The 27,685-nt window shown below is 38.9% G+C and overlaps 1 protein-coding gene across 1 annotated transcript in view; it reads left to right on the plus strand.

Moving 5' to 3' along the window:
- Nucleotides 1-27,685, plus strand: part of ERBB2 (erb-b2 receptor tyrosine kinase 2) — a 2,110,185-nt gene that overhangs the window by 1,777,347 nt on the left and 305,153 nt on the right. Inside the window, exon 23 of the mRNA XM_044071955.1 lies at nucleotides 17,989-18,064. Within this exon, the coding sequence (XP_043927890.1) occupies nucleotides 17,989-18,064 (76 nt within the window). The remainder of the gene's footprint in view (nucleotides 1-17,988; nucleotides 18,065-27,685) is intronic.

Raw genomic sequence — 27,685 nt, forward strand, 5'->3', positions numbered from 1 at the left:
GGCTCATGTTTCCAATGTTTTTCAGCTACTTCAATATTATAATATTTGCACAGTCCTCAGGGCAACAGTCTTGCCCCATTGTTTTGCCTTTCAGTATACAGCCCTTCTGCCATTAGTATAGTCACAACGAGCAACAAGGTGTGCAACTGTTTCCAATTTTGTTTTACAGAACCTACATTTGTCTGTTTTTCCCACATGTTCAATGGACTTTGTAAACCAACGTGTATGTAGATCACTGTCTTGGGCCGCCAATATTAACCTTTAGTCTTTTGGTTTAAATTATCCGCGGTGGTGATGCTGCGGTAGCGTTGTCGACTCACAGTAAGACGCTGACCGGTTCGACTCTCAGCTAGAGCGTCTTCTGCGTAGAGACATGCGTGAATGGGCGTACCTTCGTTGAAGGTTGTGCGTTAGGGCTGGCAACTCAGCACGTAAAAATCAACTGCCAATCATTAGCGGACCGGAGTTCCGCTGTGGCGACCCCTTACCGGGAAAAGCCGAAAGACACAACAACAACAAGTCTTTTGGTTTAAATTAATTTCTCCTTAACCATTCCTGCATTCGATCCTGATCAACATGAGGTTGTTCCAAGAGTTTTCTATACTTGCAACCATGTTTATGCATTTTCCTCATTTCTTAACTTCTCATCTGATCCTTTGTCTTGTATTCTTTCTTTTGTTTTTTGGCACAGTCAGTTGTTGCCTGATTTTTATCTACTTCTGGTTTGATTTTCATTCCAGCATGACTCTGTGCTTCTGCTAAACTAAGCAGAGAGGCCCTCTTAGACTAATTCTCCTCATGTTTCAAAACTTTCACTACGTTTGGATCTATTAACAGACACTTTAAACTTTCCTGGTCTTAATGATTACATCACAATTAAGCCTATATTACAGATGTGTATATAGGAAAAAAAGTGGCTTAGGAAGGGATGGTGTGTATTATTTTATTGATGTATTATAATGGTGTGTGAATTGACAAGTGCACAATGATTGTATCATATTTAATTAAATGATATTATTCTTACATTAAATTAATCTATTTATAATAATTTGTATATTAATTGTATTGTATGAATAACTTTTTATATCAATTAATAGTGTGTTATGAATTTATGAATTTTATGTTTAACATGTTCTGATATTTAATATGGTCGTATATTGTGAATGAACTTTCATTCATCCATTTATTTTTTAATATTTTAACAGTATAATTGGTAGTATTAGATGCTTGGTAGAAGATTTTTGGTGACAAAATGGCTTATAAAAGGTGTAATTAACTGTTAATTAGCATTCTTATGAAGTCCACATTCTTGTGGATGAAAGCACTAAATCTTGTGTTTGGTAAATAAAGAACTCTACAGTAAAAAGTTTTCTATCTTGGATGGCCTGTGGCTGACCGAGTTTGCTGATGAGCTTTTAGACATGCTCCACTTAAAGAAATCCCAATCCCTACGAGTTGCACGCTCTAGGGACCTAAACCTTGTCACCACAATAAACAGAACATGCTAGAGGGATAGATTCCTGTCCCAGAGACTTCCCATACTCTGGAACAAACTACCTATCCATATCAAACAAAGCTCCTCATTAGCACTCTTCAAGAAAAATCTTGATGATTGGATGGGAGATAGGAAATTCACCTCTGAGATCACTTCTATGGCTCTGCGCGACAGTGGCACAGGAAAATAATTTTCTTGGGTGGCGAAAGCCAAGGTACCTTTTGGGTAGGCTTATATAGGCCCTAGGGCCAATAGCCTAGTACCTACCTATGAAGGGTGTGTTTTTTCAGAAGAATCCGTTACAGCTTGGGCGTGTTATACATATTTGTTTGGACTTATTACGTTTGAATGTTGTGAGATCAGCAGATATGTATGCAGTCTTTCAGTGTGAGGCTTATTTCTTTCCCAACTTTCATATCTCCAAGCAACAGCATCCTCCAGTGGGAGTTGGATGCTGTTGTTTGGAGATGGGAAAGTTGGTTTTGTCCTTCTCAGTCTGCTTACTGATTGAAATTTATTTCTCAAAAGTCCACGTAAACTTAGATGGCCTGTGGCTAACCAAGTTTACTGATGACTGCAAGTAGGGAGCAACCACCGAGTCGCCCAGTGATGTTAGTACACTGCAGATAGGGTTATTGCAGACAAATAATTGGTGCCAAAACCATGGATTAGAGCTAAATGCTGAAAAATGCATTATTATTCCCTTTGGAAAAGTTGACTTCCCTGCTAATTACATTATAGACAGCACCCCCTAAGTGTAGACCCAGTGGTACATGATCTGGATACTCAGGCTGATAGCAAAGTGAACTTTGACCATCACATATCCACAGTAGTAAGAAAATCCTTCTATTTTGCACATCCTGTAAGTAAAGGCATCACATCTATATCTAAGGATGTTATAATTCTATTGTACTTGGCCCTTATCCGACCAGTCATTGAGCACAATGCTCCTTTTGCATGACTCTGAAGTCATGTATTACCAGGACAAAAGCACTCAGCCGTGTTTTTATTTTATGGTTGTATTCATTTAGTTAATAAAGATTTCTGTTTGGAGAAGCTGGTCGGTTCTGTTTTTCTTATTCCTTTTTAAGTTTCATGATTGTTTTTGTATCTCACCAGACACCCGTAACAGTTGGAGAGACCACAGAGGTTTCTCACCAAAAAATTACAGGGTACACAAAACAAGTCTTATACGGAAAGACTGAAAGCCCTGTCACTGTATTCTGTCTCCTACAGGTTGCTAAGAGTTGACCTGTGCCTAGCTTACAGGGCAGTCTCTTACCCAGCCCTGATCGAAATGTTGCATCTTCGTAAATCAAACTGCATGAGGGTCACTCGCTGCAGGGATCTTAACCTATCCTCTGACATGAACAGGTCATGCTGGAGAGAGAGATACATCTTCCAGAGACTGCCACTTTTCTGGAACAAGCTTCCAATTCCTGTTAACTAGAGCACCTCCCTGACCCTCTTTAAATGCAACTTGGATCAATGGATGGGTGGCTGCAAATTCACTCCTTGGGTGACGCCCATGTCCCTACTGGACATAGGAAGTCTGTATTAACTACCATAAACCCCTACCTGTGCAAACTTTACTCACCTAACCATCAACAATTGGGGCAACTTGGGAGAAATATGGTTAGGCTTGTATAGGCTCTAGGGCCGTTAGTCTACCACAACCTTCTATGAACCTTCTATAAAGTAGTTCTCTTGGAAAATCTCTGACAGTGCCTAGAGCCTCCTGCTTCAACCACTTTGACATATTTTTGTTTGTCTTCTGCATATTAACAGGAGTGAAAGAAACACAATATATCCCATGTCTTGCACCTTTAAACCAGTTTGTCAGACTGCTTTTCAAACAGTTCTCGTAGAGTTTCCCCTCCATTTCACATAATGTGTGCTACACTGTTAGGGCACAGATGAGAAAGGTGCCCTAACATATCACAGTATGAGCACTGAAAGCATCATATTTATTACTCACATGCATAGAGTATCCACATTTATTACATTGTTTAGGTTACTTGGCATAAAAAGCAGTTCACGCAGTTCAAAAGTACCACTTGCTTCTCGAGTCTCAACATGCTTCAGTTTTTGCAAATGTCGTGACAGCCTTCGGTTTTGTTGCACCAAAACTTCCAACAGATTTACTTCTAAACTGAAATCTTAGTGTTTATTGCATTATTGTATTAAAGGAGAAACAACAAGGCATCTACACTCATAACTGTTAAGCAGCAGGATGTTCACTCCAGAATTTTTCCATATGAAAATAAGTATAACATTTACTCATAGAATAAATTTAACCCTTGTATGAATCAAAGACTGCATGCCTACCAGTCAGCTGTAGTGGTGCTGAAGGATCAAGCCTTGATTATGACCCAGTCAACCAGGTTAAGTTAGTGGCTTGAGTGCTGGATAGAGCCGGCAAGGAGGCTGGGCATGCCCATCACGGGGAGAGTCGAGATGATGGTCGCTAGTTATAGCAGTCCTTTGGAGGAAGGAGGTGGGCATTTTGAAATTATGGAAGAAGTGCAATGTAGTGGTTTAGTGCAGCAGTTTTCTTGGAGATGTGGTGCTTCCCATATGTAAGGATGTCCTTAGGCTAAGAGAGGAAGTTGCTTATCTTCAGGTCAGACTACCCAGAATTCATGTCCACTATTACTCTGCCATGCAACACATTGCACTTATATAGAGGCATCAGAAGTCGAGACCATGATGATTGCTGCCGTCATTCATTGTAGAGATCCACAGGAGGATATTATCAATAAATGAACATCAGGTGACTACAAGGCTCGAGGCTGCCAGTTATGTTATGTAGATGACCTGATTATGTCTTGAAGTGGAACAAAGATTAGATGTTCATCGTGTTTCACTGTTGCTGTCATTACACTTGGGTTATCCTGCTGGCAGGCGACCCGCAGTCGGCCCGAGTTCCAAAGTCTTGGTCTGGCGTCGGTTGTTGTCGCTTCTTCCCTGGTGTCAGTGCGACAGGGGTATAAAAGTTGCAACCGACGCCATTTTCTTCAGTCTTTCTTGCCACGTGGTGCCCGAAACAAAAGCAGTTCGCAAGTGCCATTCGGCCGACTCCTGAGATTTTCAAAATTGAGTTTCAGAACCGAAGTCTTCAATAAAGCTAACTACCCCGTTGGGGAAACTTTTCTTGCTCCAGACCGATGTCAGTAAAAGTTAATAATTGTATTTCGTTTGGGAAGCAAATACCTCATAAGGACTTTCACTCTTACTGTATTCCTTGCCTAGGCCCTGACCACGACGTTACTAGTTGTCGGTTTTGTGCTAGATTCAATAAACGCACTATTAAATGTTGGTTTGATTTTGCTTTACATTATTTTGGCCGATGGTTTAATTACATAATGTCATTGGAACAACCGACGACCGGAATTTATAAAAAACACAAAGACAAAGAAAAGGACAGGCATCCGAGGTCCAAAACCGGTGATGAAGCCTCTTCTAGGCCAGTCGCCAGTTTTCAGTGAGGCGCTTTCGCAGCCCCTGACACCCGCTACCTCAGAGCCACAAGCCGTAACCAACAGCCACGTGGAGACACCGAGGCCTGTGGAAACTCAAGGTATTGGGCCTACGGAAACTATACCCTCAGATGGGTCTAGAGAAGCTGAGCAGGCATCGGCTTCTGAGGGTGTTTTCAGACCTTCACAGCTTACAATTAAGCCCACTACAGCAGCAAAGGCAAAGTCAAAAACACCATTAAAGACAAGGAAACAAGTACAGCATTCTCCAGAACAGTCATCCATGCCAAAGAAACAGATGCTTAAAATGGCCGAAGACCTTATTACTTTAATCAGGGGTTCCCATCCCCCTCCTGACAAAAGGCCTAGGCAAGACACTGATTATGATTCCTCTGATCAGGTTTCCATTTCCTCTGATTCTTTTTCTGATCAGGGATATTGTCTCCCTCCCTATGAGGACTCTGCTGCAGAAGAGTCCATACCTTAGGATTATTCTTTTGGGGAAACCATGCACACCACGAGGGAGCATTTCCATTGGGAGAGCCAGGATTATTCAGAATCCAAGAAGAGGCTCAGAGACTTCCTTTGACTGCCTCAGCACAGGCCCCTGGCTATCCCCCCTGTGCTTGATATTGTTGATGATGTTTTTTTCTGAATCCAGTCCGTCTCCTGATTCTTTACCCCTGCGTGACCAGTCAAGTCAGACAGGTACTACAGGGTCCCTGACTCCCATAAATTTCTATACAAAAACCCCGCTGCAGACCCAGAAACAATTTCTCAGGGTCCTAAAGGGGTTAAGGCTTCCACTGCCAAAAATCCTGTCCCCTCAGATAGGGATTCCAGAGCTCCGGACAGATGGGGGAAAAAATTTTACACTTTTGCTACTTTAGCTGTAAGAGCTTTAAACTGTCAGTTTCACATGCTTAAATATCAACAGTACCTCATGTCATTGTTAAAACAGAAAATGGTTTCAAATACAGAAAGTCCTGACAGTAAGGAAATGCAGGATTTATTGCATGCAGTTGAACAAGTGGGAAAGCATACTCTGCAGAGTGGTTTTGATTCATTAGAGGCTTCTTGTAGAGCCGCAGTTACAGGCTCTGTTATTCGAAGACATGCTTGGTTGAAAGAACAAAGTTTACCTGACCATGTTAAAGTAAAATTATTGGATGCTCCATTACAGCATGATACTTTGTTTGGTGTTAAGGCAGAAGAAGTGTTAAAGAAAATGGAGGATAAAGCAAACTCAATGCAGACAGTGAAATATTTCTTACAGGTTCAACCACCTAGATTTAGCAGAAACTGTTCTTCAAAAAATTGGTCCTTTCCAGTGTCAGACAGGCCACAAAGAGGCAGATACAAGCGCCCAAGAGGCAGATCTCAGCCCCAAGGCTCCTACAGACCTAAACAGTGGGGCGCCCCCAAAGGAGTGGAAGACAAAGCACAACCTTATAGGAAACAGTCCCAATGACTTCCCTCTGCAGATGCTAAGCACTTACCTGTTAACAGCACCCCTAGGGGGAAAGCTAGCACTTTTCTCAAAAAATTGGCACATGATCACCCAGGACCAATGGGTGCTGAATATTGTTTCTCAGGGTTACAGGTTCCACTTCCACACGCTTCCAAAACCAAAAGGTATGCCATACCTGCCACGAAACCGATGGGCAGAGGCACAAAAACAGATTGCTGCTCTTATGGACATGGGAGCTATTCAAAAAGTTCCACAGCAAGAACAGGGACAAGGATTTTACTCAAGACTTTTCTTAGTTCCCAGAAAGGACCATGCCTGGAGACCAATACTGGACCTGCCAATCCTAAATACTTTCCTGGATGTTCCAAGATTCAAAATGTTAACACTACAGCAACTTCTGCCCTTGCTGGGCAAGAAAGCTTGGCTAGTTACTTTGGACCTCAAGGAGGCATACCTGCATGTCCCAATCAGACAATCTTGCAGAAGATACCTCAGATTCATAGCAGGCTCAATGCATTACCAATTCTCTGCACTGCCCTTTGGCTTATCTACTGCACCCAGGGTCTTCACAAAATGCCTGGCACCAGTAATTGCATTTTGCAGACAAAAAGGAATTCAAATATATCCCTACCTGGACGACTGCCTTATTCAAGCAGAGAGCAAGGACATTCTTCTAAAGCACCTGGCGTTTGTGAAAAGATTGCTAATTTGCCTAGGGTACACAGTAAACGAAAATAAATCAAAACTAGTGCCCTCTCAAGAGATAATATTCCTGGGTGCAAGCTTAAATACAACTGCCCAGATGGCTTATCTCACGCCAGACAAACAAAGGCAACTGACTCATTACTTTCAAATGATGGCAACAAAAACCCAGCTCCCTGCAAGAAAAACTCTGCAGGCCCTGGGCTTCATGGCATCCTGCATTCTACTAATTCCATATGCAAAACTGCATATGAGGAAACTACAATGGTATCTAAAAAGTGTTTGGACTCAGCATTGTCACAGCCTGGAGACAATCATAACTTTAATTCCCTGTCTACAACAGGAGATTCGATGGTGGTCCCAGGCCTGTCACCACAACAACGGACAGCCTTTCACCTTACCCACAGCCAGGCAGACAGTAACAACGGATGCATCGGATTATGCCTGGGGAGCACATATGGCAGGAAAATGTATTCAGGGCACGTGGCCCAAGGAACAAATGCATCTTCACATCAATCAAAAAGAGATGCTAGCTGTACAGAATGCTCTGACAGCCTTCAAGGACCTAATACATCCAGGACAACTATTAATAAAGACGGACAATACCACAGTTATGTGGTACTTAAACAAGCAAGGGGGCACACATTCCTACCCCCTATGCAGACAAGCCATGACTTTGTGGAACACAGCACTGACCTATCAGGTACATCTGCAAGCACAATTCCTGCCAGGAACAAAAAATACACTGGCAGACGAACTAAGCAGAAATCTCATGGATCCTCATGAATGGAAGCTAAATCCACAAGTATTCAGCATGATAATGAGGAAATGGGGACGCCCAGACATAGATCATTTTGCCTCCCCTCACAATTACCAAATACAGAAATTTTGCACAAGAACTTATCACTCTCAAGCATGGAAAGTGGATGCTCTGTCATTCAGTTGGAAAGGCCTGACAGTCTATGCCTTCCCTCCAGTGCCTCTTCTCACCAAGATGCTACAAAAGTCAGACAAGAAAGGCCAAAAATTATCCTGATTGCACCAGACTGGCCACACCAGCACTGGTACCCAATCCTAAAGAGTTTGTCTCAAGGCCCAGCTTGGCTTCTACCTCAAATCCCTCATCTTCTGACACAACAAAACAATCAGATTCTGCACAGTCAACTCAGAACCTTAAACCTGGCAGCATGGCAGATAATGTAGCCATTCAGACTGCATCTCTCTCTAAAGCTGTTATGGATGTCATTTTATAAGCCAGGAGGCCCAGCACTAGGAAATCTTATGCAGAAAAATGGAAGAGATTCTGTGCTTGGAACCAGGCACAAGGGCTCGAACCACTTGTCCCTAATATACCTCAGATCTTGCAGTACCTAACTGAGAGGCTGGACAAAGGCTTATCTTTCTCATCTATTAAAATTCATGCCTCTGCCATTTCAGCTCATTACAATACGGAACCTCCTATCTTTTCACATCCTCTACTACGACAGTACCTCAGAGGGGCAAAAAATATAAGACCCCCAAGGAGAGCACCTGTACCTACTTGGGACCTCAGTTTTGTTTTAGAAAAACTCACACTGCCTGCTTTTGAACCAGCCAGCCCAGCTGATCTAAAATTCTTGTCATGGAAAACTGCTCTGCTCCTAACAATAACTTCAGCAAGAAGAGTCTCAGAGTTACAGGCATTGATGGCCGTGGAACCTTTCCTCATTTTTCATCAGGACAGGGTTTCTCTTAGGACAAACCCAACATTCATGCCAAAAGTGGTCTCCAATGTGGCCTTAAAACCAAATCATTCATTTTCCTACTTTGCTCTGACAGCCTTCAAGGACCTAATACATCCAGGACAACTATTAATAAAGACGGACAATACCACAGTTATGTGGTACTTAAACAAGCAAGGGGGCACACATTCCTACCCCCTATGCAGACAAGCCATGACTTTGTAGAACACAGCACTGACCTGTCAGGTACATCTGCAAGCACAATTCCTGCCAGGAACAAAAAATACACTGGCAGACGAACTAAGCAGAAATCTCATGGATCCTCATGAATGGAAGCTAAATCCACAAGTATTCAGCATGATAATGAGGAAATGGGGACGCCCAGACATAGATCATTTTGCCTCCCCTCACAATTACCAAATACAGAAATTTTGCACAAGAACTTATCACTCTCAAGCATGGAAAGTGGATGCTCTGTCATTCAGTTGGAAAGGCCTGACAGTCTATGCCTTCCCTCCAGTGCCTCTTCTCACCAATATGCTACAAAAGTCAGACAAGTAAGGCCAAAAATTATCCTGATTGCACCAGACTGGCCACACCAGCACTGGTACCCAATCCTAAAGAGTTTGTCTCAAGGCCCAGCTTGGCTTCTACCTCAAATCCCTCATCTTCTGACACAACAAAACAATCAGATTCTGCACAGTCAACTCAGAACCTTAAACCTGGCAGCATGGCAGATAATGTAGCCATTCAGACTGCACCTCTCTCTAAAGCTGTTATGGATGTCATTTTATAAGCCAGGAGGCCCAGCACTAGGAAATCTTATGCAGAAAAATGGAAGAGATTCTGTGCTTGGAACCAGGCACAAGGGCTCGAACCACTTGTCCCTAATATACCTCAGATCTTGCAGTACCTAACTGAGAGGCTGGACAAAGGCTTATCTTTCTCATCTATTAAAATTCATGCCTCTGCCATTTCAGCTCATTACAATACGGAACCTCCTATCTTTTCACATCCTCTACTACGACAGTACCTCAGAGGGGCAAAAAATATAAGACCCCCAAGGAGAGCACCTGTACCTACTTGGGACCTCAGTTTTGTTTTAGAAAAACTCACACTGCCTGCTTTTGAACCAGCCAGCCCAGCTGATCTAAAATTCTTGTCATGGAAAACTGCTCTGCTCCTAACAATAACTTCAGCAAGAAGAGTCTCAGAGTTACAGGCATTGATGGCCGTGGAACCTTTCCTCATTTTTCATCAGGACAGGGTTTCTCTTAGGACAAACCCAACATTCATGCCCAAAGTGGTCTCCAATGTGGCCTTAAAACCAAATCATTCATTTTCCTACTTTTTACCCAAATCCCCAGAATAAAGGGGAGAGACTTCTGCATGCTTTGGATATACACAGACAGCTATGATTCTACTTGGACAAAGCAAAAGCTTTCAGAAAAACTGAGCACTGTTTGTAGCATATGCTGCAGGATCACAAGGAAAGCCTATTACAAAGCAGACAATCTCGAAATGGATAGGACACTGCAACCGCTTCTGCTATGCACAACATGGCAAATCAGTGCCTAAGGGCATTAGGCCTCATTCTACCAGAGCAGCAGCCACTTCAGCAGCTTTCCTCAGAGGAGTACCAACCAAAGACATTTTAGAAGCTGCAACCTGGAGCTCAGTGCATACTTTCACCAAGTACTACCACTTCCCTCTCTACTCTAAATCCAGAGCAGGCTTTGCCACTGCAGTTCTGCAGAGCTTGTTAGCCTCGCCAAATCCAATTTAGACCCAGACACCCAACCTCAGCTTTGGGATTCTACCCAAGTGTAATGACTGCAACAGTGAAACACGATGAACATAGTACAGTTGTCTACCTTCCATAAATGTAGATGTTCGAGTGTATTCACTTTTGCAGTCCAGGTTACCCACCCACCATCCCCCTCTTTTCATTGCTGGGACTTTTTTGTACTTCTCATCTCTAGACTGCCTATGTGGTGTATTTGCTTGTAGATTATGGAAATGTTTATAGTTATATATGCATGTTTTTTGGCATAATTTTATCTTTCCAACCTTCCTGTCTGGGGGCACCTGACATCTGGGGCAAGAAAAACTGAAGAAAATGGTGTCGGTTGCAACTTTTATACCCATGGCGCACTGACGTCAGGGAAGAAGCGACAGCAACCGACGCCGGACCAAGACTTTGGAATTCGGGCCGACTGCGGATCGCCTGCCAGCAGGATAACCCAAGTGTAATGACTGCAACAGTGAATACACTCGAACATCTACATTTATGGTAGGTACACAACTGTACTTTTTACAGAATAACATGGATCCAAAGTGAGAGATTTAAGGGATTCTTTAGCAAGCATTTAGATTAGTCAGTGGGAGAGGTGCAGTGAGACAGGGTAGATAAAATAGGAGAAGGTGAAGTCATCTGTATTATAGAAAGGGATCCAAGCAACATGGGATGGGTAAAAAATGAGAGGAATGCCAATGGTGGTCCGTTTGGAAACTGAAAATAACAGTACAGTTCATACAGAAGCCCTCATGACAAGAGAAATATGGGGACATGGTAGAATCTGTCTTTAGGAGGATACATGCATGAGGGAGACATTTCTGGGGTTGTTTAATGTACTATATGCTAATCGTAACACCCTGTCTGCTGCAACATGAAACATCAGGATCATTCTTGATGCTTGACAGGGAGTAGTTCTCAGCCAGCTAGTACTGTTTAGAACTGGTGCTCTGAAATTAAGAGGAAAGTAAAATCTGAGATCTGGAACTGCAGTTCATCATCACTGTAATGTTAGGTGTGGGCCAATCCGAAGTAAAGACACTGGACTTCAAGGAGAGTAGACTTTGCCAAAAATGGAAAAGTGCCTCAAAAATTATGTAAGAAAAAGATGTAATGGTGATATAAAACAGTAGTTCAGCTGCCTCAGAAATGCACCACAGAAACAATATATGAGCAAATTTCACGAGAAGTAAATATGCAAAGCACAAAGACAAAAATAACATCTGTGGTTTCCAAATGAAGTAGCATAAAAATAGATAGAAAAGCATATAACTTTTTGAAATAAAAGAAAACATGGGAGAAGACAGAGAGTCATACAGCTAAAAACAGAATAATGTACTTACATCAGAAAAGTATAAACCAAAACAGTGGAAGTGTTTCCAGAATGTGTGTATGCATGTATATATATATATATATATATATATATATATATATATATATATATATGCACATATGTATGTGTATATTGTAATGTCCCTCCTCTGGGCCAGTCATCAAGGAGCCTCAGTCCTCACCACTGACACCAGTGAGGGACATTTACTTGGAACAAAGATAGATACAGTATTTCCTGATGCAGTTCTCTGCACCAAGCATAACTTCCCTTAAGAGCACACAGGGAACACACTCCCATCCTGGGGCTGGGTTTCCCCTCTCTTTCACCAGTCCCCAAAAAATAAGACCCCTCACTGACAACAGCTGTAGAGTTGAATCCTGAGTCACATGTTCCAATCCAAGTCCTCCTCCACCCTCTCTGTGAAGTCAGTGCTCTGTGTCCCTGCTCCAAGTAGCTGACTCACACCCACTCTTTGAGATTTGATTTTCACAGACACACACACACACACACACACACACACACACACACACACACACACACCTGGAAAAGGCTGGCAAAGATTTATCAGCTATGCCACCTCTGTCCAGACTATAAGGTAGATACTGCCACCAGAGCACTCCAAAGATAGCTACTCCAAGGCTCTTACAAGGGTACCTAATTATACAGAGTAAAATTAATACTAATTAATTAATTACTAATTAACTAATACAAGTTAATGTTTGACCAATGAAGCAAAGCTTTCAGGAGCGGCAACAGTGTTACCAAATAAATACGTGTACTCTCAAAGGTTAAAATAATTTTCTAAATGGGCAGCCACAATGAAAAGTTTAAATATATTTAATAATAAGTAATAAAAGAATATGAAAATACTAAATATCTATTTACAATAAACACCCGAGTTTTAGTCAGAGGAAGTATTAAAAGTAACACTAATGGAAAAATATACACAGATACAGGAAAACAATACTTAACTAATCTCACTATATTTTCCTGACTGAGCTAAAGAATTATTATTCCCTGGTTACTTACTAAAGCAAGGCAAGATGAAGTAGGTGAATAGTCTTGTCAGTTCCAATAACAGACTACCCTGAGACTTCTGTCTCATCTAGTATTAAAACATCATTTCAGTGCTGGATTACAGAATGACATCACATACATCTAGTTACCTGACGTTTGAGTCCCACACTACCCCCTTTATTATAGACTGACCCAAAGTCTAGCACATATGTGTCATAATAAAGACACACAGAGCTTGCTAAGATGTGATATAGCATCTGGAAGCTATAAAACCACTTCAAAAACTTCTACCCTTCCAGGGTAGCAATTAGTTCACCCCTAAGGACAGTACAGTAGGAATCCTAATCCTGGTTTCCACAGGCATTTTGTCTCTGGCTACAGTCAGAACTGTAAGATACAATCTTTATGGTCTAAACCAGGTAATTTAATTTCAGACTATTTTTCAAAGTTAACGCGACTGAGATTAACCTCTTCTCTTCCAGTATCCTCTGTTACAGAGTATTCATTTCAACAGTTACAATACAGTATGGCATACAGGTACATTTCTTTTCTGTCCAGCAGGACCCACTGTTGGTACATTTTTAACACAAGCAACTTTACAAATATATTTTTCAACACTAGCATCTGTACAAATCAGTTTGATATGCAAATGACATATAATTTACAAAACTCCAGCTAGCTATGCAGGCATATGTTACACATCCACTACCCTTCTTCTACTGGCATAGCTGGCAATACCTCACATCATCACATATATAAATATATGTATGTTTGTGTGTGTGTGTGTGTGTGTTTATATATAAATGCACACATATATATGTATAAATATATATTTCTTTGGTCTTATCCCTCACTGACCATTGAACCTGTCCTTCCTTCTGAACACCCCATTCCATTCATTTTTAATAATGAAAGTCTTATGGCCCATTCATTCCCGTGGATGAAAGCAGAATGACCCTGGAGTAGGAACCATCATCAGCACTGACTGACGGTTAGATTTTTTTTAATCAGTGCTTTGGTATATGCCACAGGGACTTAGGTTATCTACAAGCTGCACGTGTTCATAAGGGCTACAGATGACAAGCCAGGGGTGAATAGTGTATGCCTATACCTACACATCTGATGCAACCAAAGCCCTGCCCCACTTGCAGACAATACCCTTTGTGATCTCTCCACTCTTTCCCTGGGATTCTACCATTGAGAACATGCCAGAAACCTACTCCCCATCTCTTCCTCATGAGAAGAGGTGAGTAGGCTTTGCCATGTCATTCTTTTTAACCCTATGCCTGCTCCAGCTAGTGCCTGAAATGCTAATCGAACTCATGCTGCCTAAGTTATGCCACTGGAATTGCCCTGGAATGTATTAAATGTAGGCATACTTTTGCATTGTATGTGTGTGTGTGTGTGTGTGTGTGTGTGTGTGTGTGTGTGTGTGTGTGTGTGTTCATTCTTCATTTTGCTTCTTGGCTGGGGTGCCTTCTCTATGAAGAAGGCATGTCTTCCCTGTGTCTGTGTGGGATTTTGCTAGGTGCTTCACTTTCCTCCCACAGCACAAAGACATTTAATAGGTGAACTGGTGCTGTGGTGTGTATGCTCTGTGTGTGTGTGTGTGTGTGTGTGTGTGTGTGTGTGTGTGTGTGTGTGTGTGTGTGTGTGTGTATGAGGATGTGTGTTTCAGCATTCTGCAGTCGTCTGACATCCTTTATAGGATTCATTTCACTGCCTTCCAGCCACTAAGAGTCAGGAGTGGCTCTAGTTCCCCTTTGACCCTGAAGTAGATTAAACAGGTTATCTGAGAATGAATGAAATCAGGGCAAGTAACTGGATACTCTTGCTCAGTTTTGTTAAAAGAAGGGAAATATTTACTAAGCCCAAGCTAGCAGATATGTCATTGAGAGTGGTTATCCCATTCCTTTCATTGAGAGTGGTTATCCCATTCCTTTCACAGGAGAAGGGACCCTGGAATAACTGCAGAAAGTAAGGGTGCACAAGGCAGTGCAGTGGGTCATTATGGGGTCCAGTGTAGAATTCTTAAACAAATCGGGAGGGGGGCTTAGCATTCTGACTAATTAACTTTTCTAACAAGTCTGGGCTGCAGCTTTCCTGATGCAGAGGTTTTGCAGTACAGGAAGCCCACACTCTATTATGATAGATGGTGAAGTAGCTGGAATGGTTGAGTAGGTTGTGTGAGTTATAGCCTGCTCAATTACCTCAGAGGGAGGGAGAAGTGAGACTTGTTCACTGCAGTCTTGACTAGAAGTGAAGATCTTGGTACAGCTGCCTGTATCAACATATCTTATGCCAAGAGAAGAGCAGTCTGTATTACAAGGAGTGCAGTGAAGTGTGTGCATTCTGTATTATATCTGCAGCATTGCTTGAATGAGTGTAAGGCATTTAAGTAAAGCTTTCTGTGTTGCTGGTTACTTGTGGCAGCACTGTTTTCCTTCCAGTGTTGCACCATTAAAAAAGTGGCAAATAGAGACAAAGGCTGTGGAAGTTGTGCAAGAAAAATAAGAGATACAGTGAGAGTTAAGTGTGTTGGTGGGCCAGTGCATAAGTAATTTAAAACATAAGACATTGATAGGGAAAATATATATTTTTTATTGGTTTTGTTTAATGCAATAGTCTGACTTGGCAACAGGTTTCATTTTCAGGGGAGGCCTAGAGAGAAAAGCTCCACAAATGCAGCAATAACATTTTTAGTTACAGTAGTTACATGTATAAAACATTGTACATAGCAACTCTGCAAAAGCACATACGGGTGAGGACAAATCGTAGCAAACGAGGGGTACATTTCATGATGATGAAGAGAAAAGATGCGATTTCCCTTAAAAAAAAAAAAAAAAAAAAAAAGTAAAAAAAATGCTGATGTTGGATGTCATTAACTCATTACTGCCATCAGTTATAGCTGAAGTTATGGAATCACTACTGAAAGGAGGAAATTTAAAATATCTGGATGCCATTGGGGCAAAGGATACAAGTCAGTATAACTGTACAAGCAAAGGGCTGTGCTTCATAAACCTTAACATAGTTACTGAACTGGATAAGTAAGTCATTAGATTAGAGAGATGCTGTAAATGTGTCTGTGTAGGCTTTGACAAAACTTTTGATGGTACTGTACACTAGTGAACAAATTACAAAGACTGACTGGACCCTAAGGTGGAACTGTAGGTAAAACACTGGTTATAAAGTAGGACATAGATGGCTCTACTAAATAGGGTCCACTCAAATGTGATGTGTCCTGTCTTTTTATTGACACTAAGCGGCATTGCAGGATTCTTTTGCTGATGACATAAAGTTATATAGCAAGGATGACTTAGCAAGATCGGTGGACAGCTTAATTCACTGCATAAAATCAAAAACCAAGAACAGAAAGCTGTCTCTTATAGAACAGTAAGGTCCAGCCTGGGAGTCAGACAACCTGGAATCAACCAGCAACCTGATGACTGCAGAAGTTGGCCTGGTAAGGAGAAAACCAGAATCAGATTCTGGTCCCCCTATTTTAAGAGTAGGGAGGCAGCTTAGGTCACTGTACTACAGACAGATGGCAGTGACTTGGTGTTGCAGAGAAGCAGCACATGGGACAGAACATGCAGATTTTTCAAACACATGCACTGCAGCTAGAGTAGAGAGAGCATGGGGAGAAACCCTTGTGGGTGGGCCTGGAATTGGGATAATTACACTTATCAGGGTTGCTGAGGTGCAGTGTTGGGGGGGGGGGGATTTACATATCCTTGATGGTTGCCTGAATGGCAGTTTCCCAAGATTATTTTTCTCCCAGTGGGAACAAATGAGCCTGTCAGTTGGTGTGAATATTGATAACTGGCTGGCATGAGTAAGAAATTAATATGGGAAAAAGAATTACAGAGGAGTGTGCATCAGAAAAAAAGGTAATTACAACAGGTCAAAAAAGGACCCTTGGTGCAGCATGCTAGATAGCGTTAAGGAAGAAAAGCACAAGGATGCATATGAACAAGCACCACTACCAGCAGGAAGGGAAAAGTTATTACCCTTCTGGATAAGCAGTTGGATCCTTATGTGGACTGTTATTTGCAGCTCTGGATTTTTATGTTCCCTCAACATCGCAAGACACGGAGGGCCACAAAATTGTACACCATCTGTAAAATGAGCCATTTAAAGGGAGAATAGAATTGCATAATTTGCAGTCATGTAGAAGGACATACTAGAAGGGACATGGTGGAAAGTTTTAAGTACCTTGTGGCTGTCTGTAGCACCCAAGTGGCTACATCTTTCAAAAAAAAAAGGAAAGAAAAGGACCAAGGTGAGCAGTTTAGGAGGCCAGAGATATCATAACATAGAAAGGGTGGTTAGCATCAGCCTTTGTTTTAAGCCAAAACCATAATGGAATACAAGAATGCACAGGACAGACATAAAACATGAAGGGGGGATGGGGAAAAGTGTATTGACTTAAGTGAGATCTGTAGTTAAGAAATTGGGCAGAGTGTGTGTTGATCAGGAGGTCTTTGCCTTCTGAACACAAGTTCTGTGCCTATGACACAGTTTTCTTGGTTAGATTTTAAAGAATCATGTTTGACCCAGCAAAGAAGCAAGACATAAACTTAGTGTTCACATTTAGTTATATTTTATCTTGTAGACCTCGTGACATCTTGGAATAACTGTTACATTATTTGGCCTGAACAAAGTTCATCTCGTTTTACACATCCAAACAGGGTAATAAAAAATTAAAAAAAAGATATTTTAAAAAGGCATAGTTGTAGTTCTAGACTTACATAGTGTATTTTCTCATGAACTGCCTAACTATTTACTTTTTATGGGTTATTTATACAGGCAATAAGACAATTTGAGACTGAACATTTTTTCTGGAGTATGTCCTTATGTGCCACAATCAGAATTTCTTGTTTAAACTGTTATGTTGCAAAGGGTGTGACTTTGTCATACGATGGAGCAGAGATTATACAGTTGGGTAAACTTGTGGTTTTCTTTCTCTTCTCAGGTTCCCATTAAGTGGATGGCTTTGGAGTCCATACTGCATCGGAAGTTCACCCATCAAAGTGATGTTTGGAGCTATGGTGAGAAGAGAGTGCTCTTTGTAATGTTTTATTGAACAACAGCTCAGAATGCCTGTGGTTTAAGATGTAGGAAATTAGGCTGAACATGTCTGGCCAAGGTTCAGGGGAAGGTGTTTATTTCAGCTTGTTCTGTTTTTATATATTTTTACATATTTGTGACCAAACTGTATTTTTAAAGTAAAAGTAGTTCTCAGTTTAGCGTTCACAACAGAGAATAGCCTGATCCATATTTGTTAGAATTTTCCTCCTCCTGGCTCTGAGGTGAGAGTTCAGATCCATGCTGGCTGTGATTTTGAATATAATAGTTATGCCTTGATCCTTGGTGAAGGAGACTAGCTGTTGTCTTTTAATGTAGAGATCACCTTCTTACCAGAGTTGGCTGTCAGCGTCTGAGAGTAATTGGCTGTTTTATAGAAACACCACACCCAGATCACACTGTAAATCAACATGCTTATTTTACTAAAACATACTTGAGAAGTAGATGTTATTTGGGCTTGCTTCAAATTAAAATCTTATCTTTCTCACAACAGTAGGAACAAAAAGGTCATTCTGTGTGCTTTCACTTTAGAACTGTGGAATAACCATATAATTCATGTAGTTGGACCATGCATATATTTGTATTCAGGAATGACTGCAAACTTGTTAATAGGTTATCATCAACAGATTAGTGTCTGGCAGTGAAAGTTAATAAATGTAATGACTTGTGACTAGAGATGCACCATGCATAGCTGTGTTTGATTTTTACAACTTTTGGTTGCATTTTTCTTAGATATTTAGAAGGGTCAGACTGTGGGAGCATCATCAGAGCTGGGCATACTCTTCTGCAAAGCACTGCATATCCTGGATATTTTTATTCCACAATAGTATCATTCCTGTGTGAGCCAGTGCAGATCCTCACAACTTTCCACAACTGATGTGGGCTGACTTTACAATGTTTTCTTTTACCGAAGAAAATTTCCATAACGGAAAAAAAACAGAAGGGGAAGGTAGAGTCTTAACTGTTGATTACATTATCAGCACTGAAGTTCAGAGAACACAAATTGAAGAAGCAGAACTAGATGAAAAGAACCAGATAAAATCTTGCTCATTTGCAAGCACTGATATGTGATGGCTATCTTTAGTGTGTGAACAAGCAGCCTCTCAGCCAGGTGACAAAGATGTTGCCGATATCGATATCACTGGAGAAGATTAGTGCTTATGCACTTTCTTTATGACATCTAGGTCAAAGTTTAGCAAACCTGGATTGGAAGAGACACTTTGTTGCAAGATTTAATTATGTTATTCGAAGGGCAGAACTGGACATTTTCATAGTAGTGGTGATCCCCACCTTCACTGGTCTGCCCCTTAAGGAGCTAATGCAAATGCTAGTAACAGTACAGGTCTGGCTTAGACTTGTAAACCAACTGGTGCAATTCCCCAAACTGTTGTAGGTGGGCCCATGTTACTCATTCTAAAGGAAAATGGTCCAGCAGCACTTTACTTCAAATAAAGGTGCTTAGTACTTTTCAGAGTTCTGTGGAACATCATTAGTATATGAGAAGCTCTTACTTGTAATAACCAAAAGAAAAAATAAACAATATAAAATTCTGTGGAACCACCAACACAGTTAAGAGTCTCATAGTTCTATGCTAAAACTTTAATAAAAAAGAATAAAATACAGATAAGTGCTTTCATCTGTTATACACGCAGACATCATCGGATGAATTTAATTTCCCCAAGACCCATATATATATATATATATATATATATATATATATATATATATATGTTGATTAAGTCACATGATGAGACACACCTCCTTTTGAATTACTTCCATTTAGAATAACAGACCCCTTTACTACCATTCTGTTATAGTAAAATTTACAGGTAACAATGTGCATAAACAGTTAATTACTTTATAATTCACAATATTATGAATGCCACCATTGTAATAACATTGAATGCTGTTGTTCTAACAAATTTTATGCTCGTGCTTACTCAACGTGGACTTTTCATATACTTTCATTTTTAACAGGCTTTGAATTGATATAATGTCATTTAAGCCCAGGGGTGCTGTGGCATTCAGCTATATTTGGTACCACAACTCCCACTGCTGTAATATAATACTCCATGGTCCACCCCTCAGGCTCCTTTCTACCCTTTCCAAGATAGTAAAAAGAAAATTGTGTCCAGGATCATCTTTAATATGTTTGTAGAGTGTGTTTGTAATTTTGATCCTTTTATTCTCATACGTATGTTCATATATACAATCTTTTATTCTCCGGTCTGTTTTACTGATGTCAGAACTAGTACATAGTTGACACAGTGTTATATATATAATCCTGTTGGTTTTACAATTAAATCTTACTGAAATATTAATTGATTTTTCTCTTTTTACTACTGCATTTTTTGTTTAAATAAATTGACACTGCTTACACGCCCCACATATATGCATTTTACCATTTACTATTTTTTTTATCATTGGTCATATTGACAAATACATTTTTTAAACTAACACCTTTTTTATATATAATCCAGAGGCTGGTCCCTAACTTTCCACGTAACATTCTATCATTAGTTATATATTAAATACAAATAATCAGCGGCGTGAGCAATACAATGAAGGAGACCAAAAATACCATTAACAGCTGTTCAGCTAAAAAAGTCAAAACTTATAGCAGTTCGTTGTATCAAATCCTTTGGATAGAACAAGATGACATAATCCACATAGGTAAAGAACAAATAGAACTTTTATTGGTGCACCTCAGGTTAGCACTTTCGGCATAAGCTTCATCAGACCTGAGTTATGAGATCGTACATATTGTTTAAATACTTTATAAGGCGGGAAAACGCACTTAATTACATTTAATTAAACATGATTAATTAATCAGACTGTATCCACTCAAGTTATACTAACATTTCATTCAATTATATTCAAAAAGCTCTACTAATATTTCATTTTTCATAAAAACATCTGTATTGCACAATTTATTATAACGAAACACTTTTAAAAACAAATACTTTAAAAACTATACATAAAACATGCATACATCTTTTAATGCATGAAAAATATGCTATGTATTTCTAAAATAGTAAATAGTGTGCTATACATTCCTAACATAATAAAACATCCCTTACATATATATATATATATATATATATATATATTAATTTCAAATACCTATATATATATTTAAGGAAGCACCTTTAATATTTCATTAATTTCTGATTTTAATTTTTCTCATTTTTAAAAAGGGTTTTATTGGTACTTTTCCATTTAAACCGGGGGCTCTATCAGCTCTCAGCTTTATAATCCACGTTGTTTCTTTGGATTCTGTAAGTGTGGTTATATCTCCCCCTCTAACATTAGCATATATCCTTTCCAAAATCCTAAATCTAAAGGAATGATCTGGTCCATTATCTAAGACATGCTTAGCCAAGGCGTTAGTAATTGTCCCCTTTCTAATATGGTATACGTGCTCCCGCATCCTATCCCTGAGGCTTCTGTTGGTTTTGCCAATATAGAATGCAGGGCACGTTATACATTGGGCCAAATAAACCACATTTTGGGACATACAATTCCCAGTAGTAAACGCTCTAAAACTACCTAAACCTGTCGGATGAATAAATACTTCTTCTGTGTCTATAAACGTACAAAAATTACATGAGTTACATAGTAATGTGATGTTAGGCCCTTCAAATTTCTCAAGGTCATTCTCATACCTATTACATAACAGTCTTTTAAGGTTCTTTTTATTCTTATATATGAACCTTGGATTGTCTCCTATAAGTGGCTTGATTTTGGGATCTACCAGCAAAATATGCCAGTGTGTTCTAATAATATCTTTTATGCTTCCTACATCAGATGTATAAAAAATTGGGTAACCAAGTACATTTATCTTATCTGTGATATTTTGTATTTTTAAATGCTCAGGGGTATGATGTGAAAAGTTTGAAAAATAAGGAGTTGCTGCTCCATTTCTTAATTGGTGAGAATCTATCATACTACTATCTAATTCTGAATCCTTATAACCACGTGCTTTTAACCTCTGTCTCAGGTCAGATAATCCCTCATCATATTCTATATCATCAGGGGTATACCTAGACAACCTCATTGTTTGCCCCCGAATTATATTTCGGTATACATACCCTGGATGCATACTTTCTCGATGAAGTAACATATTCTTGTGGTATGGCTTTCTATATAAACCAGTATTAATTATCCCATTTTCTAACTTTTCAACAAATATATCCAAAAATGGCATTTTTACTTTAGATGTTTCAACTGTAAATTTCAAAAAGTTGGTAGACGAATTCATATTTCTAACAAATTCAACCAATTCTTGGGAGGTACCAGTCCATAAGAAAAATAAATCATCTACAAAACGCCTATAAAAAGAAACTAATTTATTGAACTGGTTCATTTTAAACATGTACATGTACTCCCATTCAGCCATAACCAGGTTGGCGTAGCTATTGGCATATGATGTGCCCATAGCTACGCCATCCTTTTGCAAGAAAATTTTCTTATTAAAGCAAAATATATTAGATTCCAAAACCACTTCCAGGAAACTTGTTATAAGCTCTATAGTAGCCTCTGAAAAATTGGAAGTCCTTTTTAGATAGCTATTAACCATGTCTATACCAGTAGAATTAGGTATGACAGTAAATAGAGACTGGACGTCCATCGTAACAAAAATATATTCTTCATGTTCCACTTTAGTGCCTAGATACCTATAAAGGTCCAATAGGAACTGCTTAGTATCTTTTAAAATATAAATGTTATTATTTACTACTGGTCTAAGTCTATATTCAATATATAATGAAAATGGTTCAGTACTCCACCCTCTACCTGCAACAATGGGTCTCAAAGGGGGGTTCACCCTATCCTTATGGATTTTGGGCAATCCTTGTATCGCAGGTATGAGTGGAGACTGAACATCCAGGAACTGAAACATATTATAATCACTTTAGTGCCTAGATACCTATAAAGGTCCAATAGGAACTGCTTAGTATCTTTTAAAATATAAATGTTATTATTTACTACTGGTCTAAGTCTATATTCAATATATAACGAAAATGGTTCAGTACTCCACCCTCTACCTGCAACAATGGGTCTCAAAGGGGGGTTCACCCTATCCTTATGGATTTTGGGCAATCCTTGTATCGCAGGTATGAGTGGAGACTGAACATCCAGGAACTGAAACATATTATAATCAATAATTTCACTTTTTAAAAGATCTAATAACATATTATGTATTCTAACTATAATAGGTTTAACATCTTCTATAGACAATGGAACATAAAAACCAGTATCACTGAGCATAACATCCATATCCCTATTATATCTTACTGTGTCCATGATAACCAGGCCACTTCCTTTATCTGCTGGTTTTAATACTACACTCATATTATTACGTAACTTCTTTAGCGCTTGCCGTTCTCTAAATGTGAGATTAAATGACTTTTTCTATTTGAAACTTTATATTTACCTAATCGATAGAGATCATCCTCCACCAATTTACTAAAGGCTGCTACCAAAGGCTGTATAGGTGGTACATAAGTACTAGGTTTCCTTATATTTTGTATTGTTCCTGTAGCTCTATCTTGGAACTCAATTTTTAATGATAAATTCCGAACAAATAACTTAAAGTCCCGTATAGTTTCTTCGGGATTACTAAATGTAGTGGGTATGAATGTGAGTCCTTTTGAAAGTACTTTCAGTTCATCTATTGTCAAATTATAACTAGATAAATTGTGAACTATGTTATTTTCTTCATTCCCCACATTTTTTTGATGTTCTGAGTTTGTACCTGGTCGGGGGAGAACTTCCTCTTCTGTCGCCCCTGACTCATAGAACGTGTTCTCCCTTCCCTGGTAATGGATCTGATTGGGAAAGGGTGTTCTTTATCAAACATCCTTAAATTAACACAATCCTGCTGGACCAAAGGAACTGACTTACTAGCTGAATTATTCACAGGTACAGAGGATGAACGTGCTAATGGAACTTTTCTACGTACTACCTGTTCAGTAACTACAGGTTCAATAGGCTGTGCATTGCCTCTATTAGTAGAACTGACATCCTCCACATTAAGTACACTATATTCATTCAGTGGAGACTGGCAGTTGGGTATATTTGAATCACATATATTTATATTACCATCTGCCTTTGTAGGCACAGCAATAGTATCATCATTTCTCATATCAGAAACATTCCTTCCTGGATTAACATTTAAATTGCTGACTTCTAAATTAGTATCAACAGCATTTTGAATATTAGGCACAAATATATTATTTGTAGAATCGTTAGTTCCTACAACCAAGGTCTTATTATTACTATTGGTTATATTATCAGACCATCTAGGCCAAGTGAAGATATTCCCTAATTTAAAGTCCGTGATATCTCTTTGTAATTTAACTTTCTTTTGGTTGTATAACTTCCTCTCATACTGTAAAACATTGTCTAATAAGATATTACTACAATTCTCAACAGCACTAGCTGGAAAATTCGAACAAATAGTCATATGTTGTTCTAAAATGTCCGTTCGTAACTTGTCCTCTAAAGGACCAAAGAATTTGTTCATAAGTCTCATGTAATTGAGGCTTTCCTCAATATTTAAGTTCTGCCATTCGTATAAAAGTTCAGGGAATTGTGTGGTCGTAGTAGGCATTTTGAGAATCCGTAATCCCCTGCTTACACGCCCCACATATATGCATTTTACCATTTACTATTTTTTTTTATCATTGGTCATATTGACAAATACATTTTTTAAACTAACACCTTTTTTATATATAATCCAGAGGCTGGTCCCTAACTTTCCACGTAACATTCTATCATTAGTTATATATTGCCAGTTCTTCTGTAAGATTTGAGAAATCTCATTACAGTCCACAGAGTATCTGGTAATGAATGCATTACTTCAGTTAACTGCTATGCTATCTATTTAATAATTTTCCTCTGTGTTGACTGTATTATTAGAATAGTGATGTAAGTTTTGTAGGGGTGTGTTATCTATAGCCCTTGGTGATATTAACTCATATTGGAATAAAGGAACACATACACCTGTTTGTCTTTTTCTTATAACTTCCGGTTTTTATAGAGTTTATAAGGACTAATGGATAACCTCTATTTAAAAACATATCATGCAAAAGATTGCATTCTTTTAGAAAGTCTTTATAGTTGGACCACTCGTTTTTGATTGGGGAGATGGCTGCTGGTATAATGCAAGAACAAGTTCAAGTAGGTGGACTTTCTATATATGTGAGATACAATCTGATTTGTTCATTAACTTTTGTCAGTCTTACATCCAGATATGCTATTGATTCCAATCCTACAGTGAACGTAAATTTTAAAAAGGGGGTTGTGCTGTTAATATAGTTAACCAAAATCTTTAATTTTCTCAGCCTCATCTGTCCACGCCACAAATTTATCATCCAAGAATCGTGTGTACATATTTCACGATTCACTGTATTGACTGTTGAAAATAAACTTATCTTCCCAAGTTACCATTATTATATTAGCATAAAGTGGTCCACAGGCCACTCCCATTGCTATACCTTTCTTTTGACGGAAGTCTTGGCATTCAAAATGTATCTAATTATTGTGAAGTACAATATCCATCAGTGCACTAAGAGTATTATTTTGGTCTTCTACTAAATGCATACTGTCAGCTAGATATTCAGAAAACCACCTTAAGCCAGTGTTGTGTGGTATACAAGTAAAGAGATCTTGAATATCAATAGTAATAAAAATTATGTCAGATATATTATTAAGCTGGTTGCATTTCATTCAAAAAATATCATGAATCCCTACATATATGTTTAATGTTATAGATCTCATGTTTCAATTTATTGTATATAAATGTAGCAATAAAGCTAGTTTTTGAAGTGTCCATGTCCACTATCGATCAAAAAGGTGGATTTTAAACTTTTTTGTGGATTTTGGGCACAAAAAATATTGTAGGGATCCGAGGTTCCTTCACACTTAAGAATTTAAGTTCAACTGGACTAATCTGTCCTTGCATTAACATGTCATAAATTTCCCTGTCAATTTTTTGATAAGAAACCTGCATCTCATTGATAGAAACTTCACAATAAGTACCTTTGTATAACAAATTAAACATACTCTGTACAGAAACTGTTTGTTGCATTACTCCTAGTCCAGCACCCTTATTAGGGCACATGAACTGTAAATTGTTAACCTGTTTGACTTCATGTAATAATTCATACTGGGGCTTATTAATGTTGTGTCATAAGGCTGAAGGTTGTGAATTTGACAAGTGCCTAATATCCATCTCGCACACTTGTTCAAATAACTTCAAGATCGGGTGAAGATCTGAATTGAATGTGCTTGACGTTCATAACTCGTATGGGTCACTATCAAAAATCCATCATTATCACCCATTAACAATTTTAAATTTAATTTTCTATTGTATAATTTTAATTCACTAATATTTTTTGTTATATCCATTCTTTTTGCTGGCACAAATGAAAAGCCCCTGTTGAACAATTCAGCATCTAACTTAGTGATATTAGAAGTACTGTAGTTGTATATTTTAAAGTCATTAGCTAGGTTAGATACTATAGTACAATTTTCTGAAACAGTCACCTTCTTTGTCCATGCTTGTTCCTCCTGTTCTCACACCTCGGGTGTGAGCTGTCATTCCATGAATAATATTGGGTCTCCTCCAGGTTGTTGTTCTTCCTCTTGTTCTCTAAATGGTCTGAGTGTCGGAGGGGGGGGGGGTATTCCAAAGGGTGGTTGTCTACATTGTAGTTTTCTTCATCAAAATTCTGTTGGCAAGATAATTGCTCAGATTGATGTTCATCATCGTAATTCGCATGATTTTGACCCTTGGGTGGTTTGAGTATGCCCTGCCTTCCAGCTAATCCTTACAATCCCATTCTAGTTCTTTCAACTTCCATTGTTATATTTTAGAATATATATTGTTCACTTTAGAATAAGTAAAAAATATGTTTTGTTTTGTAGTCACTGAATAAAAGATCTTCTGTAATGGATTTATCTAGCTTCTTGATTTCACTATATAATAACTCTATTGCTTTCAAATTCTGTTTTATTAGGAGTTCTATGTGTACAACCGATGAAAGAGTTTTTCTGTATTTTATTGTTTTTTATTAAAGTTTTGGCATATAAGTATGAGCCTCTTAACTGCGCTGGTGGTTCCACAGAATTTTATATTGCCTCTCTAACCCTGGCAAACTCCACAGTTGTCAGACTATAAAATGCCTGATTTTTTATGACCCATTATTTGGTTTCTTTCTATCTAACAAATCTTGATGTGCTGAAAGTATTTTTTTACCTCAGTCAACACAAGTTGAAGAAAATAAGGTTGGCTATTCTTTGACGAATAATAGATGGCTGTCCATATTTTAATGCAAACCCATTATTTTTAAGTGGTATTTCTTTATATTGTGTAACACAACTGACTCGTACTTTACTTGAAAATATACATTAGCACTGCCACACATTAATCATTTTCAGTACAATGGTTTGTTGATCAGTATGAACACAGGGAATACCAATGAGTCAAGCACAACATGGCTGTTAAATAAAGACGCTCCATTTACAATAAGTTATACATATAAACTAATGAAAAAAATTGTTTTGTTTCCTTGTGTCAG

The sequence above is a fragment of the Protopterus annectens genome, chromosome 5.part0, assembly GCF_019279795.1.
Source record: "Protopterus annectens isolate FY-2018-M chromosome 5.part0, PAN1.0, whole genome shotgun sequence".
Lineage (NCBI taxonomy): Eukaryota > Metazoa > Chordata > Ceratodontiformes > Protopteridae > Protopterus > Protopterus annectens.